The following is a 14,911-nucleotide window of genomic DNA, read 5'->3' on the forward strand; positions in this document are numbered from 1 at the left end:
CAAGCCACAAAAAGACCCGGAGGAACCGTACGTGCATATTGCTACGTGACAGAAGCCAACCAGGAAAGGCTGAGTGCTGTATGCTTCTGCCCACAACACATCCTGGGAAAGGCAGAACCGAGGGAGACAATAAAAAAGATGAGTAGATGCCACGGGGCAGTGCAGAGGGAGGGACAGCTCGGCCGAACAGAGGACGCTGGGGACAGTGAAATTGTACAACACCACCGTGGTCGAGACACGTCATAATGTATTTGCAAAAACCCACAGATCGTACGGCACCAAGGTGATAATGATGTAACAACGTAGTTCGTCAGTTGCGACCAACATTCCCGTCTGGTGAGGGATGTCCGTGGCCGGGGAGATCGTGCTAGGCGGGGACAGGGCACACGGGAACTCTGCACGTTCCACTCAGTTATGCTGTGAACCTAAAACTTGTCTTTAAAAAACTTTATTAAAAAACATATAGGGTCACCTGGGTGGCTCAGTTGGTTAAATGTCCCAACTCTTGATTTTGGCTCCGGGCGTCATGATCTCAGGGTCGTGAGATCGAGCCCCGTGTCGGGCTCCACACTGCTTGGGATTCTCCCTCTCCCTCTGCCTCTCCCCAACCCTGCGTGCGCTCACTCTTGCTCACGCTGTCTCTCTCACTCAAAAATATATATACACGGGGCGCCTGGGTGGCTCAGTGGGTTAAGCCTCTGCCTTCGGCTCAGGTCATGAGCTCAGGGTCCTGGAATCGAGCCCCACGTCGGGCTCTCTGCTCGGCAGGTAGCCTGCTTCCCCCTCTCTCTCTGCCGGCCTCTCTGACTACTTGTGATCTCACTCTCTGTCAAATAAATAAATAAAAATCTTTAAATAAAAAAATATATATATACATGTACATGTACATGTACGTATACATATACAGCCTCTGGCCCTTTCTGTGCTACATGAAAGTCTGGGATAGCACTGGGAATGGGATCTGTAATCACGAGGCTCTGAGCTTTGCTTCTGTCTCCGGCCATCCCTCTTTCTTTCCTTTTTTTCCTTTTTCCCTTTGTCTTTAAAGCCAATGTTAATCATTACAAACCATTCTTGTACTCGCCATTCCTCTCCTGACATTTTGGGGGAACAGGATTTAGGTGGTTCTGCTGTTTGCTTTCTGTTCTAGAGTACAAGGAACAACAGGAGTAGAAGGGGTAGGTAGTATGAAGAGATTATAAAGCACTTTTATTGCCATTAGAGCAATCATTTCCTGTTCTTTCCAATCCTGGGTAGAGCCACAATATCTGTCTAAATAGAAAATATATACTCTGGACTCCAGTCTTTCCATTTTCACCTTGTGGCAATTTTCTTTATACTTCTATCCTGCCTTTTGTCCAAAGACTTCAAATACTGTAGAGTTTTCTCATGTAGTGTACGAAGATCCCTGAGGTAGGGCATTACATTTCCATTTTATTTATCCATTTTCCTGTCTCCTTCGTTAGAGTCACAATCCCTGTGCCTTGCAGAGGGCCCAGCCCAAAGACATGTACAGTTAGCCACAAACAGTGGAGGTGAGGAAAGGAGGAAATGGGAAGGGGATGTCGATGAAAAAGGAAAACCTGAAGTTTTGCTGCTTGGGTAAAAATCAATATAATTGCACAAGAGGGGTATCTTAAAAATCTGTTTTATGACTTCACATACCCCCCACCTAGAGCAGTGTTTAGCACGTAGGAAGCTAATACTTGCTGAAAGAATGAATGGAAAGTTCAGCATTGATGAGAATTGCCAGGTGCCAACTATTATGTCGGGGTGTTTAGTACATATTGTGCATGTAATGTCTCCAAGCGGAGTGTCTTCTTTGTCCTCCTGTGAGCCACCTGTACCTTCGCTGCCTGGATTCATTTTCGCCAGTTCTTACTTCCGGTGTTCGGAAGTACGGAGTTGTATCGTACATTCAACTCAGCTGCAATAAACACATTTTATTATATGAAATGCCGTTCTATCCCGTGCCGTGTTCCTACCAGGTGGGTGCTGGAATTCTGCAGCCCAGCTGAGGAAATGGAGACTCAGAGAGGCTCAGCAACTTGCTCAGGGTCACACAGCTCTCCCATGGCAGAGCCGGTCCCCAGAAGTCAGGTTCAGAGCATTCCCATCGCAGGGTGCCTCCCGCGCGGTGGCTACTGGTATTCTGGGCTTGGATTCACCACCCAAAGGATTTTTGACTGGGAAGCCTCTTGGGCTGAGAGGTGGGGTGCCTCACCCTTACCCACCAGGAAGCTTTCCTGTTGCTCGAACTTTGGTCCAAACCTGGTGCTGCAGGAAGGGGACACCGTCAGGAGACCTTGTCGTGAACCAACCCATTGACCTTCAAGCAACCCACTTAGCTACTCTGAAATATAGGTTCCTTTCCAGAATCCTAAGGACCTTTGTAAAGCACCTGTAAGGGCCCCCTCCAGCCCCAGCAATCCAGCAAGTTGATGTTGGCCCACCACTGGGGCTTGGATGAGACCCACTCCCGCATTTTTCTCCTGCTCCAGCTGCTGGGGGGTGGTTCGGGGGGCTGGGTGTGCAGGGGGCTGTCCCGGCCCTGCTGGGGAGGAGTCTGGAGTCACGTGAGGGCAGATAAGCAGTCTCAGCGTGATGTGACAATGGCCCTAGGAGCTTCTAGGAGGCCAAGGTCTGTCGGCCCCAGAAGAAAAAGTGGAGGAGACAGTTCGTGAGCTCAAGGTCCCCGCTGTCAGGGCAGAATACCCAACGACACTCTAGCTCTTCCTCTTTTCCCCGAATGGTACCATTTTGACGTGTCAGTGTTCTGAACCAGGCACATAAAGAAGACCCCTTGTGGCCCGTGTTCTATTGCTGGAAACTTAGGATGTTTTTCAAAACAACCGTGATTTTTTCATTAAAGTAAAATAGTTCTATTTTTGATCAAAGGAAGGGAAATTTTTATTTCCTTGAGACAGCAAAAGGACTCGAGCATGTTTTATGCATAAAGGCCAGTGTGTGTCTGTAACGGCAGCCTGGGAAGGTCCTTCTGTGGTCGGGCTGTTTGTCGGGGTGGGTTCTGGGGGGGGCAGGCAGCGAGTAAATGTCATGTGAAAGCGAAGAGTGGAAACTAGTTAAGGTACAGCCAGGAATGGGCGAGTGGGTCTCCTCACACAGATGCTGCATTCCCGTGGGACACACACCTGTCCCCTTAAGATAAGGTCTCCAGGGCCCGAGTTCCTGAGTGAAGTGGCTATCTTGGCAGCTTCGATCCTGGTAAGCATTTGAGCCCCTTTCGGGGCCGGTTCCCGCCATAGCTGATGAACCTTCGGTTTAGAAAAATGGTCAGAAGTGTGGATGCCAAGTCCAGGTGACCAGGGTTCAAATCCCAGCATTGCTACTTACTCGCTGTGTGACCCCGAGCAAGCTACCTAACCTCTCTGTGTCTCATTTCCTGATCTAGGAAATGGGGGCGCTCCTACCTCATAAAAGTCTCACGAGGGCTAAGCGAGCTAGCAGAGCTAAGGAGCCTGGGGCATAGTGAGTGTTGCAGTGGTGATGTAGCTTATAATCATTTGGGCTATTGCCAGTAGCATCTAAAACCTTACTGCACCACCCCCCAGAAAGCTTCTGGAGCCCTGCCCTGTATGGGAGGCCTTTGAGTATGTAGCCCTGGCAGAGGGTGGAAAGGTGGATAGCTTCAGAGCCGTGTCCTTCCAGCCACCGTGGCCGCTGGCCTGCTGGGAGATGAGAAGCTGCCCTCTGGCCCCTTTCATTCTGGTCCTGTGCCCAGGCTGGGAGAAAACTCATTCATATCTTACTTTTACAAGACTGGCAGCCATTTGAAACATCCTGACATCTCCCCCAAGCCGTTGGCTCATGTGAATATAATCATAATGACAAATAACAGGAAAGCTGAATGACAGTGGCCCTGTTGGGGGTCCGTCTTTGAAGCTGAAGTTCAACCCCCATGTGCTGCAGGGAGGTCTGCCAACTGGAGCCCTTCTTGCCAAGTCTGCCTCTCTTTTGTGAGGTCCTCTGCTGGGGGAGACCAAATTGCCATTGCAGCCCCCCAGGCTTGGCTGCACGCCACTGTTGGCCCACGAGTCCCAGAGACACCTGCTCCTGTCTCCAGTGGGGACAGAAACAAGAGAAACTCACCATCCATTCTGTGGCCTCTAAGCCTGGTCCTCAGCCCAAAGCTGGCTCCCCAGGCCAACAGGAACCCAGGAACCAGAGTGAGTTGTAGGAGCCCGTGAGAGGGTATAGACCAGCACCGTCGAGTAGAAACAAAATGTAAGCCAAATGGCATCTCGCAGCCCCGGTTCTGTGTATGTGTGGGTTTTTTCCCCTAAAGATTGACTGTCTGATTGATTGATATAAGGAATCTCTACATCCAACACGGGGCTCAAACTCACCACCCCAAGATTAAGAGTCATATGCTCTACTGACTGAGCCACCAGGTGCCCCCTAGCAACCACGTTTTTTTAAAAGTTAGAAAAAGAAACAGGTGAAATTAAGCCTAGTATATTTTATTTAACCCAGTAGATCCAAAATACGACTGAGATATTTTGCAGTTGGGGAACTGCATCTCCAGAATCTGAGGTGCCTTTCCCACCTAGACTACATATCATTCACACTAGCCACTTTTCCAATGCTCAGTAGCCTCACATGGCTGGTAGGTTCATACTGGACAGGTGGGTCTAGACAGTTCACAAGGGATAGCACAACCCACATCCTACATCATGTGTATCTTAATGTTTCCCTTCAAATGGGGCTCTCTAACACGCTTGCCCTTTTGCAGTGAGATTTTTAATTTTTTTTTCAAAATATGTATCAATGATCAATGATGTATCAATCATCATTGAGGGGAAAGCATGCTTCATTCTAACAATGAATTTGCAGTGGTAAGGTTGCACCCCTAGACCCTGTAATTTAGATCTTCCAACCTTCCCGTTTCGTCTAGCGTGTAAGCCAGGGGCGACATGTTGTGAGCGTCTCCAAGAAGAAATGCCCCAGCTGAATTTCAGATCCCATCCGGTTATTACCATTGAGAACACAGCAATGTTCCACATGACTTTGTCAACTCGGCCCCGGAGCTGGGCTGGCAGGCTGGAGGGATTGCCAAATGCTGTCGCCAAGAAAAACGAGATGTTGTCACTTGGCATTCTGCTTTGGTAAAGCCTTGGAGGAAGGAGAGGGTGTTATCACCAAGAGTCATGAGAGTTTGAGGCTGTGCAAACAGGAAATAAAAACCAAGTTGGACCAAAGTTGATAAAGAGTCAAGAAGAAGAAGAAAAAAAAAATCTTCAGATGGCCCTGGCTTTTAGGATTTGTGAATCATTCTGACCAAAGACAGGGAATTCCTTAACCTTGACCTCGGACAATTTTCCGAGCTTTCCGACTGCCCAAGTAGAGGAGTTTGGTTGGTAAAACAGCTCAGACGCTTGCAGAATATAGGATACGAAATACAGCGGGACTTCCCTAGTTCAGCACCCTCCGTCCCCCAGCCTGATAATTCCCGCAGCAACACGGTGCCCCAGCTCTGCCTGTGTTAACAACGGAGTAACTAAAACACTGATTAATGAAAATAGATTGCCGGGACTGGTTTTAATATCATTACAAGAACAGATTTTATTCAAGGGTTTCTGAAATACAACTACAACACCTGAAATGGTGGTTTTAAACCTCTTTCATCTTCAAAGCCCTTTGATTAATATTTTATTAATCTCAGTGTGAGGGATTACATATATTTGGCAGTCGTAAACTGTGTTTTTAAAAGAAGAATGTCAATATCCAGAGCACCACTTATGAGCTGCTTGGCCCTGGTCGGGTCTCTGAAACTTCTTGCTTCATCAGCTTTCCCACCTGTAAAATGGGGAGAACAATTACTCCTGCCACACAGGACTCTACAGAATGTGCTCAGCACGTTGAATATATAGTAGGTGCTTAGCAAGTGCACTTTCTTACTCTCCCCAAGAGAATTTCTGTTGTTCTACTGAGTCAAGACAGGCTTTGACTCCATCATTTTCTGTCTTGGAACCAGAATGGCAAGCCTCATTTCACACCATCAGGTAACACACAGAGGCTCATTATGATAGGGTTTTTTTGTTCTTTGTGTGTATTTTCCAAGTTTTCAAAAAAAAGAACAAATGCAGTTTTTTTAAAAAGAAAGGAAGGCCTCCTTGTAACTTCCTCTGGTTATCATATCCTTGACAAGAAAATGAGCTCTAGAGCTGTCAGATCCCAATATGTACCGCATTGAGGCGAGGCACAGGAGCTGTATTTCTCATGCTGCAAGGAGAAATATTAGTAATACATTAAAGAAATGGAGAAGAAGGGACATGCAGGTTTGTTTATGTCCCAGGACATTCCATTAGACACCGTGGGCCATTAAAAAAAAAAAAATACCCCAGCACATTTCAGAGTCACGTGTGTATATGCAGAATGGCAGAATGGTCATACAGAAAACACCTGTCCGGATGTCTTCACCTCGAATCCTGGGGCCTGATCCATGGGTCAGGGATTGTGTCCTTGAGAAAACACCAGTGTTTTATACCCCATGTCACGCTTAGAAATCCAAGTCAGTATTACCGTCTTCCGCAAGGGCATGTCCTAGAATTATTCTAGTACTTCTGGAAGCCAGAGAGAGAAGGCGGTTGGGGGACAGGTCTCCAGGGGCCATCACCCAGCTTCACCAGCTCCCTGCTTTCTGCCAACTCACTTCACGTGTTCCGACCCCTTCCTAGTTTGCTCAAATATTTAAAGCAAATCTAAGCTGTCGCGTCACTTCACCTGTGAATGCGTCATCTCTTGTGCATTTCACCCATTAATACACTCATCATGCTTTTCAACAAAGCGCCATACCATCTTCCTGCCGCACAAAATTAAGGGTAACCTCTTAATATCATCTATCAAGACATTTTAGTTGCTCCTGATTTCTGTTTTACAGTAGCTTTGGCTTGAGTCAAGATTCAGACTGGGTTCAAACGCGACATTGGATAAAATCACGTCTCTTTCAAACTCCTCTGAAATCTCAGCAGATACCTCTTCTCCACCTCCATCTTCCTTACTTTCAGCCAAATTCTGTTACATAGTTTGATTATCTTATTTCTCAGACCCGTGGTCTGAAAGACCTCGGCTTTTTAAAAAAAAAAAAAAAATGGTAATGAAATCTACACCATGGCGTCTCCGGGTGGACTGAGGAGCAGCTCCCATCCAGGTTTTGGACATCGAGTCCTGGGAAGGTGGTTCCCAGGGTGTGGGATTTGTGGTTCCCTCTCCCCTCGGTGCAGAAAGGCCTACACACTTGACTTGTCTGTTCGAACCCAGGCTCTTTGATTCGCCACTAATTGTAAGCTGTATGTGTTTCCTCACAGATAATCGCGTATCAGCCGTATGGAAAATCCGTGGACTGGTGGGCCTACGGCGTCCTATTATATGAAATGCTAGCCGGGCAGGTAATGTACATTTCTATACTTGCTTATTGTTGGATAATGTGAATGCTTTCGGCTCTGCTCGGGCCAGGACCGTGGGACCCAGCAGCCGGTGCTGCCCTGACTTCCCTGACCCAGGTAAAAAGAGGGGAAAATTCCCCTCAGCCCTTGAAAGTGGATTCTGTTCAGTAGGCACAGCAATGATCTCTGGTCATAAAAACCCCAAACGGAGAGCTGAGACCCGGAGCATCGACAACGCCGCTTTCCTATTAAACACAAAAGTCCCTGCACGTTGAGGACGACCTCTGTAGGTTTTCAGAATCTCAGAGCTGGGGCTGGGTTATGGTTCCTTGTAAGCTTGTCTGCACAGACTCCCCCCAGCTGCTGCCCGGGTGTAGCGTTGGAATTATTCGCGGAGGAAGAAGACAGCGAACTTGAAGAAATGCCTTCATAGCTCCTCCCCATTTCTCCTCACCTCGCCCTTGGCAGTTTGTTGCAATTTTCACAAAAGTCCAACGAGGCTGAACCTCCAGTTATAAAAGGACAGATTAGGTTTCTCGGAGGAATGCAGCGTATATCAGGATAAGCGGGGAATGATGGCAAAGCTGACATTTTCTTAATATGTGGCCTTAATATCTGTCGGGTTGGGGCAAATCACACGGACTGCTGTAACAAGCAACCTCCAAAACCTCAGTGGTTTAACATGGCACACGACTTTATTTTATATTCTTGGCACAGCCCGGTGGGGGATGGGGGAAAAGCCTAGAGGTAGCATATATCACTCCTTCCTACAGCCCACTGGCCACATGGCCCCACTGGGACACGAAGGGGTGATGGGGGAGGGGGAGATAGAGTGCACCTGTGAGCCGTGGAAGGTCGGGTGAACATCTACAGATCTCCGCCATTTTACCTAAAAATGACTCTGTTGTGGGCAGCTTTTTTTAATTAGCAATAATCCCGCCTCGGATAAACCTCATTGGCTACGATACTGCCACTGCGCAAAGCTTGGGCAGCTTTTTTTAATTCCCAGCAGTTGAGCACTGGTGTCGAGGAGTTGTACCCTCTCTAGCCAAAAGTTTAGTAAGAGTAAGTGGAAAGAAATGTGCATGTTGAGCAGCTACTCCCAAGGAAATCTTTGAATCTTTGTCCCTGGAGGGGGAGAAGAGTCACCCTTTCTGACCTACGAAGTTCATCAACTCCTTCATTTATGCATTCAGCATGTACTTGTTGATGGTTTACTCTCCGCATGGTGACCACCAGAAAGAAAACAAACACCCTCACCTTCTTGAAGCCTATAAGATAGAGAGAGAGAGAGAGAGAGAGAAGAGCAATAAGCTAAGAGAAAAAGTAATAAAGCAGAAAGAAAATGTAGTGCGGGAGGAAGGTCAAAAGTGAAGCAAGGATGGGCAGGGAGGGACTCATGGAGAGCTGAAGTGAAGACCAGCAAAAAGAGAATACCAAGTACATATGTGGAGTGAAAGCATTCTGGGCAAGGGAAACAGCAAGTGCAAAGGCCCTGGGGTGGAAATGTATGGCCATGTTTAAGAAAGGGATGGGAAGCCACCAGTCTGGCCAGAGCAGAGTGGATTAGAGAGGGAGTGAGAGGCCTGAGGTCAGAGGGGGAAGGGGAGCCCCAGGTCTTATGAGCATAGAAGTCATCACAGACCCTTGGCTTTGTCTCTGGGGTGGGAGGCCATTGGTGAGCTCTCCTTTATGGGTCTTTCATTGTCTTACATCTTTTAGATACTAAAGTAGTCTCTTAGAGATTAAAAGATACAGGGTACCAGCCTACATTGGGTAGTTAACTGACAAGTGATGTTAAGACTTGATTGGTAGTAAAATGGTTGGTGATAATTCATTTTTAACCCCACTAAAATGTTCATCTCGGGCCAAATACCCCCATTTGTAAGCATGGAAAAGCAGGTCATCAGAACCACGGTCAGTGAGCCAACAGTGGTTGCCTGCCCCTTGAGTGAATTTCCTGTCTTTAGAATTTTGACGATAAAGTTTGACTGAATTATGGGCCCCTTGAGAGCCAGGCTGTTCACGAAGGCACAGGAAACTGAGTTCCCCTTCTTGGTCCCCCTTGCATGTTCTGACTCTTGAGCCCAGAAACAAACGCTGCTTTCACTGAGTCACATTTGCATATGCCAACAAAAGAAATTGGTTGGGTAGAAATAGGATCTGTGTCACTTCCGAGGGCACTTTCCAAGAGATCAGATGAGCTGACTCGTCATTGGTGAGCAGGAGACTAGGACTTCAGAAGTCCTGTGCCCCCCCCCCACACGCCACACGCCTACCCCCATTTTCCTTCCTCCCCAAGCCCGGGGACTTCCTTCCCTAGAGGAAGGCTCAGGCAATGCTGCCCTCCTGCAGGGAAGTCCCCTTTGGGTGCATCTTAAAAATCCTGCCTCTCTTGCCTATTATCCCTAAGGTCCCCACCTGCAGACGCCCTCCCCACGCGCAGTGCTTCCGTAAACATTCTGGCACATTTCTATTTCCCATCCTGCTTCTCAGACTCCCGTTATAACGCCTGCCCGTTAGGACCCCTTCCAGTTTCCATGATCCCTGTGGACATTGGTGACACCCTTTAGATGTGACATCTTAAAGGCGGCCCACATTTGGGCACCGTGGTGGGCTCAGCCGTTACTCGTCTAAATCCAACACAGCGTTTTCATTTCGGTACCCGCTTCTTCGTCTTCCCCGTGACTCAATGCAAATTTCAATGTATTTCTGGGCGGTGAGTCAGCCCAGAGAGGATAATGAAGGCTCTGACACTTTACCCACAGCCCCCCAGAAGCTGCAGCAGCCTCCAGACCCAGCCGAGGGAAGAGACGCAGTTATTGAAAAGTAAGATTAATTATAAAGCTGTTGATGGGGTTAGGGTCTAAATTTATCCTCTTTAATCACAGAGGGCTGACGATGAGCAGAAAAGAGAGTTTATTGCAATTTTCTTCTCATTTGGTATATTTATCGTCCGCAGCCAAGGGGACAGTTAAGCAAAAACAGCCTGAGTCTTTCTTCAGTTCCTGGACGGCTTGACAAGTATGATTACTTTGGGGCGTAAACAGTATTTACCCAGCACTGTAATAAGCATGTTGTGGTTCTAAGTGCTCACGGGTCTCCGTCATAAAGGGACCAGGGCTCTCCTCTTTATGTCCCCTTTTTGCATAGGGCAATCTATGCTTTATCTTCTTTCCGGACACATTGGTAACGGGTGCTTTCCCCCAGCACTTTTCACCTGAAATGTCTTTGGGTGTGCGCCAGCCCCCCGCCCCACCCCCTACCTCCGCCGGTCCCCAGTGATCTACGGACAACCATGGCAGGGCCCCAGCATCCAGGAACCAGGAGGTGACTTAGAAATCATTTTAGAAAGAGGGAACCCTCACCCCTCCTCTGTCTAAAATTCACAAATTGCAGATTGCTAAGGAGAACACCTCTGGTTCGGAACATTTTCACACCCAGCCAAGAACCGTATCTGACACGCAGCTTAGCTAGAGACACCATGCCCCGATCTGTGGAAATTTAAAAATAATCATGGGAATGTGGGAAAGAGGGGAGAGAAGCAAATCCAAAATGGTCACGCACTTACTCCTCAGCATCACATCCCCTCCTGTCATCCCCAGGCTCAGTAGCGGACTGGGAAGGAGACGGAATATAATTATAATTTCACTCTTGACCTGCCTTCAGCACTAAGGCCTGAGCAGCAATTACCTGTACGAATGCTCCCGGGGTGACCTGGAGAGACTTAACAAGAGCCATAAAAATGCTCGCTTCCTTCGACTGCGTAAGCCCACACCTGGGACATTTTTCTTAGGAAGCAATTCGGTGAAGAGAAAAATGACATGCACAGAGATGTTTCTGGTAGCCTTGGTTATCAGAAGGAAGCCTCGGCAGCAATTCTGAACGTGCCCTCGGACCAATGAGCCCATCTCGGATGGGTGAGGGAACCGCCCCACAGGGTTCGTCTGCCTGGGAATACCGGTAGCCGCAGAGAGATGTTGGCAAAAGTCAGGAAAAACAAGAAACTCCAAATTATGCATCCTTATTTGAAAATAATACAACAAGCCTAAGGGTTCGCAACACAGAGCAGTTTTTGGGGTGAGGTGAGAGGAATGTGGATGTGCCTTCCTGGGCCTCCCTCCCCCCAAGAACACATGATCTTAATTGAATAGCGGGCGCCGGGGAGCTTTCCCCAGTCTGGTGATCATTACTGCTGCCCACCAGGTAGCTGGGGGCCTCCTCCCTTCTGGCACGCGGTGGGATGGTACCTCCCAGCTCACTCGTGGTGGGGTAGAGCGTGTGGCTCATTCTGACCCGTGAGATCTGGGGGGATGTGCTCCAGGGTGGACCCCCCAGAGCGCCTGTCCCCGGTCCCCCTGCAGCAAGACCAAGATGGCGGCTGTACCATCAGCATTGGTCCTTGGCGACCTCTCCTCACTGACCGTGGACACATGGCATAAGCAAACCAAGTCAGGGCTGGGAAGTCATGCCAGGTCTCTAATCTAGAGACAGTCCCTCTACACTGCGACTTGAAATGTCTCTGGCTGTAGCGACTGCCCCTCGGTCTTTCCAGATCCCACTATTCATCGTGTGAGATACCAAAATGGCCTCCCTTGCATACCTGCCCCAGTTGAGCTCTCTTTAGGTGTGGGTGGACCAGCAGCTGAGCACCTCCCACCCAGCCCTGCCAGCAGCAGTGCCGGGGGACCATCCCTCCCCATCTACCTGCCAGAGCAAGTGTGAGGGGTTGGCAGTGCCCAGAATGGCCCAGAGCCCAAGCTCTGCAGTTAGATGTCTGGGCTTGAGTCTTTTTTTTTTTTTTTTAACATATAATGTGTCTTTTGCTTCAGGGTACAGGTCTGTGAATCATCAGTCTTACACAATTCACAGTACTCACCATAGCCCATACCCTCCCCAGTGTCCCTAACCCAGCCACTCTATCCCTCCCACCCTCTAACAGTCCTCCCCACCTTCAACAACCCTCGGTTTGTTTCCTGATATTAAGACTTTGTTATGGTTTGTTTCCCTCCCCAGTCCCATCTTGTTTCATTTTTTCCCTCCCTATCCCCCACAACCCCCTGCCCTGCCTCTCAACTTCCTCATATCTGGGAGATCATATGATAGTTGTCTTTCTCTGATCGACTTATTTTGCTCAACACAATACCCTCTAGTTCCATCCACGGCATTGCAAATGGGAGGATTTCTGTTTTTATGGCTGTATAGTATTCCATTGTGGGGTGTGTGTGTGTGTGTGTGTGTGTGTGTGTGTGTACCGCATCTTCTATATCCATCCATCTGTGGATGGACATCTAGGTTCTTTCCATAGTTTGGCTATTGTGGACATTGGTGCTATAAAACTAAACTATAAAACTAAACCTGAACTAAAAAAATTGATGTTCAGGTACACATGCCCTTTCGGGCATTTGTATCTTTAGGGTAAATACCCAATAGTGAAATTGCTGCGTCGTAGGGTAGCTCTATTTTCAACCTTTTGAGGAACCTCCATGCTGTTTTCCAGAGTGGCTGCACCAGCTTGCATTCCCACCAACAATGTAGAAGGGTTCCCCTTTCTCCACATCCTCTCCAACATCTGTCATTTCCTGACTTGTTAATTTTAGCCATTCTGACTGGTGTGAGGTGGTATCTCACTGTGGTTTTGATTTGTATTTCCCTGATGCCGAGTGATGCAGAGCACTTTTTCATGTGTCTATTGGCCATCTGGATGCCGCCTTTGCCGAAATGTCTGCTTCTGTCTTCTGCCCATTTCTTGATTGGATTGTTTGTTCTTTGGGTGTTGAGCTTGATAAGTTCTTTGTAGATTTTGCATACTAGCCCTTTATTTTATATGTCATTTGCAAATATCTTGTCCCGTTCTGTCGGTTGTCTTTTGGTTTTGTTGACTGTATCCCTTGCTGTGTAGAAGCTTTTGACCTTGATGAAGTCCCAGTAGTTCACTTTCTTTTTTAAAGATTTTATTTATTTATTTGACAGAGAGAGATCACAAGTAGGCAGAGAGGCAGGCAGAGAGAGAGAGAGGAGGAACCAGGCCCCCCGTCGAGCAGAGAGCCCGATGCGGGACTCGATCCCAGGACACTGAGATCATGACCTGAGCCGAAGGCAGCGGCCCAACCCACTGAGCCACCCAGGCGCCCCCCCAGTAGTTCACTTTTGCTGGGCTTGAATCTTGGTTCTTCCACATCCAGCTCTGTAACTCCAGCCAAAGCACTTAATAATAGGACCTCAATGAGCTCAGCTGTAAAGTGGGATCACTAGTGTGTCCGTCCATCATACGGTGGTTTTGAGGACTGAGGGAGTGACGCCTGGAGAAGCAGTCCACACGGTGCCCGCCGCATAGACAGAGCCTGAAAAGCGCGTGTTACTGCCGCCATCCTTACCGCTGTTCACTCCCAAACCGTGGCCATCCTTCATCAGGCAGTGTAGACTCCCAGTGGGTGATAGAATGTCAGGGGTAGAGGCATATGTCCTCCCTGGGATGGCCAGGAGATGCCCGTCCTTCGGGCCACATGGGGATGGAACACAGGGTGAAAGCCCAGGGCTCTGCCACAAGGATGTGAGGTCCTGTGGCCTTTGTCATAGCTTAGGAATCTTATCACAACATCAGAGCCCAAGGGGCCTTGGAGATTCCTGCCATCCCTGGCCTGGATGATTCACCCTGGATTAAACAGCTCTCTTAAGGGCAGGACTTCTTAGAACCTTTAAAATGTCAATGTCACCACAGATCTCCATAAAGGGAGGAAAGGGTGCAAACTCTGACCCAGGAGTATCCTGTAGGATCCGTACCCTGTAGTTCTAAGGAATGTGCTCTCTGGGGTGTGTCAGGAGCCTGGTGTCCTGCTCTCAGAGGGAACACGGAGGGGACTTCATGGGTGGCTGCTTCCTGGAGCAGTAGCAGGCACAGCTCACCTGGGCCGAGGTGGTTCCCATGCCAGGAGACAGCGAAGCAGGTGTGATAGGCCAGTGACCTGCGCAGAAGGCTCCTCCTGCCAAATTCCATCTTCCACACCAGCCTGGGGCTGGGCCGGGGGTTGGGGGGATCTGCATTGACCAAACTGTCTTCAGATGCGGAAATTCTTGCCTCCTCCCCTGACAAGGACTCCTGGGATGATTTGTCTGAGTTTCTCTTTGGAGAAAAATTGCTCTTAGGTCTTTGGATAGGATGGTCCGTGCTTCAGCCCCCGTAGTATTCCGGCCGCTGGTGCTTGAGCCACACCAGAGGGGCCAGTGGGGTCTCCCTGCTGCCTCTGTCACCACAGGGCCCAAGTTCCAGGGGCCTTTTGCAGTGGGTTTGATGCTCTACTGGTAACGTCGTTTCTCCTGGCCAGTGGCCCTAAGGGGAGCATGGAGGGGCATGGATGGGTCACCAGGAGCAGCACCCATGCCCTGCTCACATGCTGGGCACCATGACATTGTAGAGTACAAACACAAAAGAAATTCAGAGAGAGTGGAGCCCCCTGGAGGTGTGCAGTTCACAGCCCTGATCAGAAACCCTGCCATGTTGGCTT

General features: G+C 48.9%; 1 protein-coding gene and 1 pseudogene across 1 annotated transcript in view; one reads left to right on the forward strand and one right to left on the reverse strand.

Annotated features, from left to right (window-relative positions):
- Positions 1-14,911, forward strand: part of PRKCA (protein kinase C alpha) — a 392,310-nt gene that overhangs the window by 354,528 nt on the left and 22,871 nt on the right. Inside the window, exon 14 of the mRNA XM_044247588.1 lies at positions 7,329-7,409. Coding sequence (XP_044103523.1) covers positions 7,329-7,409 — 81 coding nt within the window. The remainder of the gene's footprint in view (positions 1-7,328; positions 7,410-14,911) is intronic.
- LOC122908009 lies at positions 8,272-8,391 on the reverse strand (annotated as a pseudogene).

The sequence above is a fragment of the Neovison vison genome, chromosome 5 (genome assembly GCF_020171115.1).
Source record: "Neovison vison isolate M4711 chromosome 5, ASM_NN_V1, whole genome shotgun sequence".
NCBI lineage: Eukaryota > Metazoa > Chordata > Mammalia > Carnivora > Mustelidae > Neogale > Neogale vison.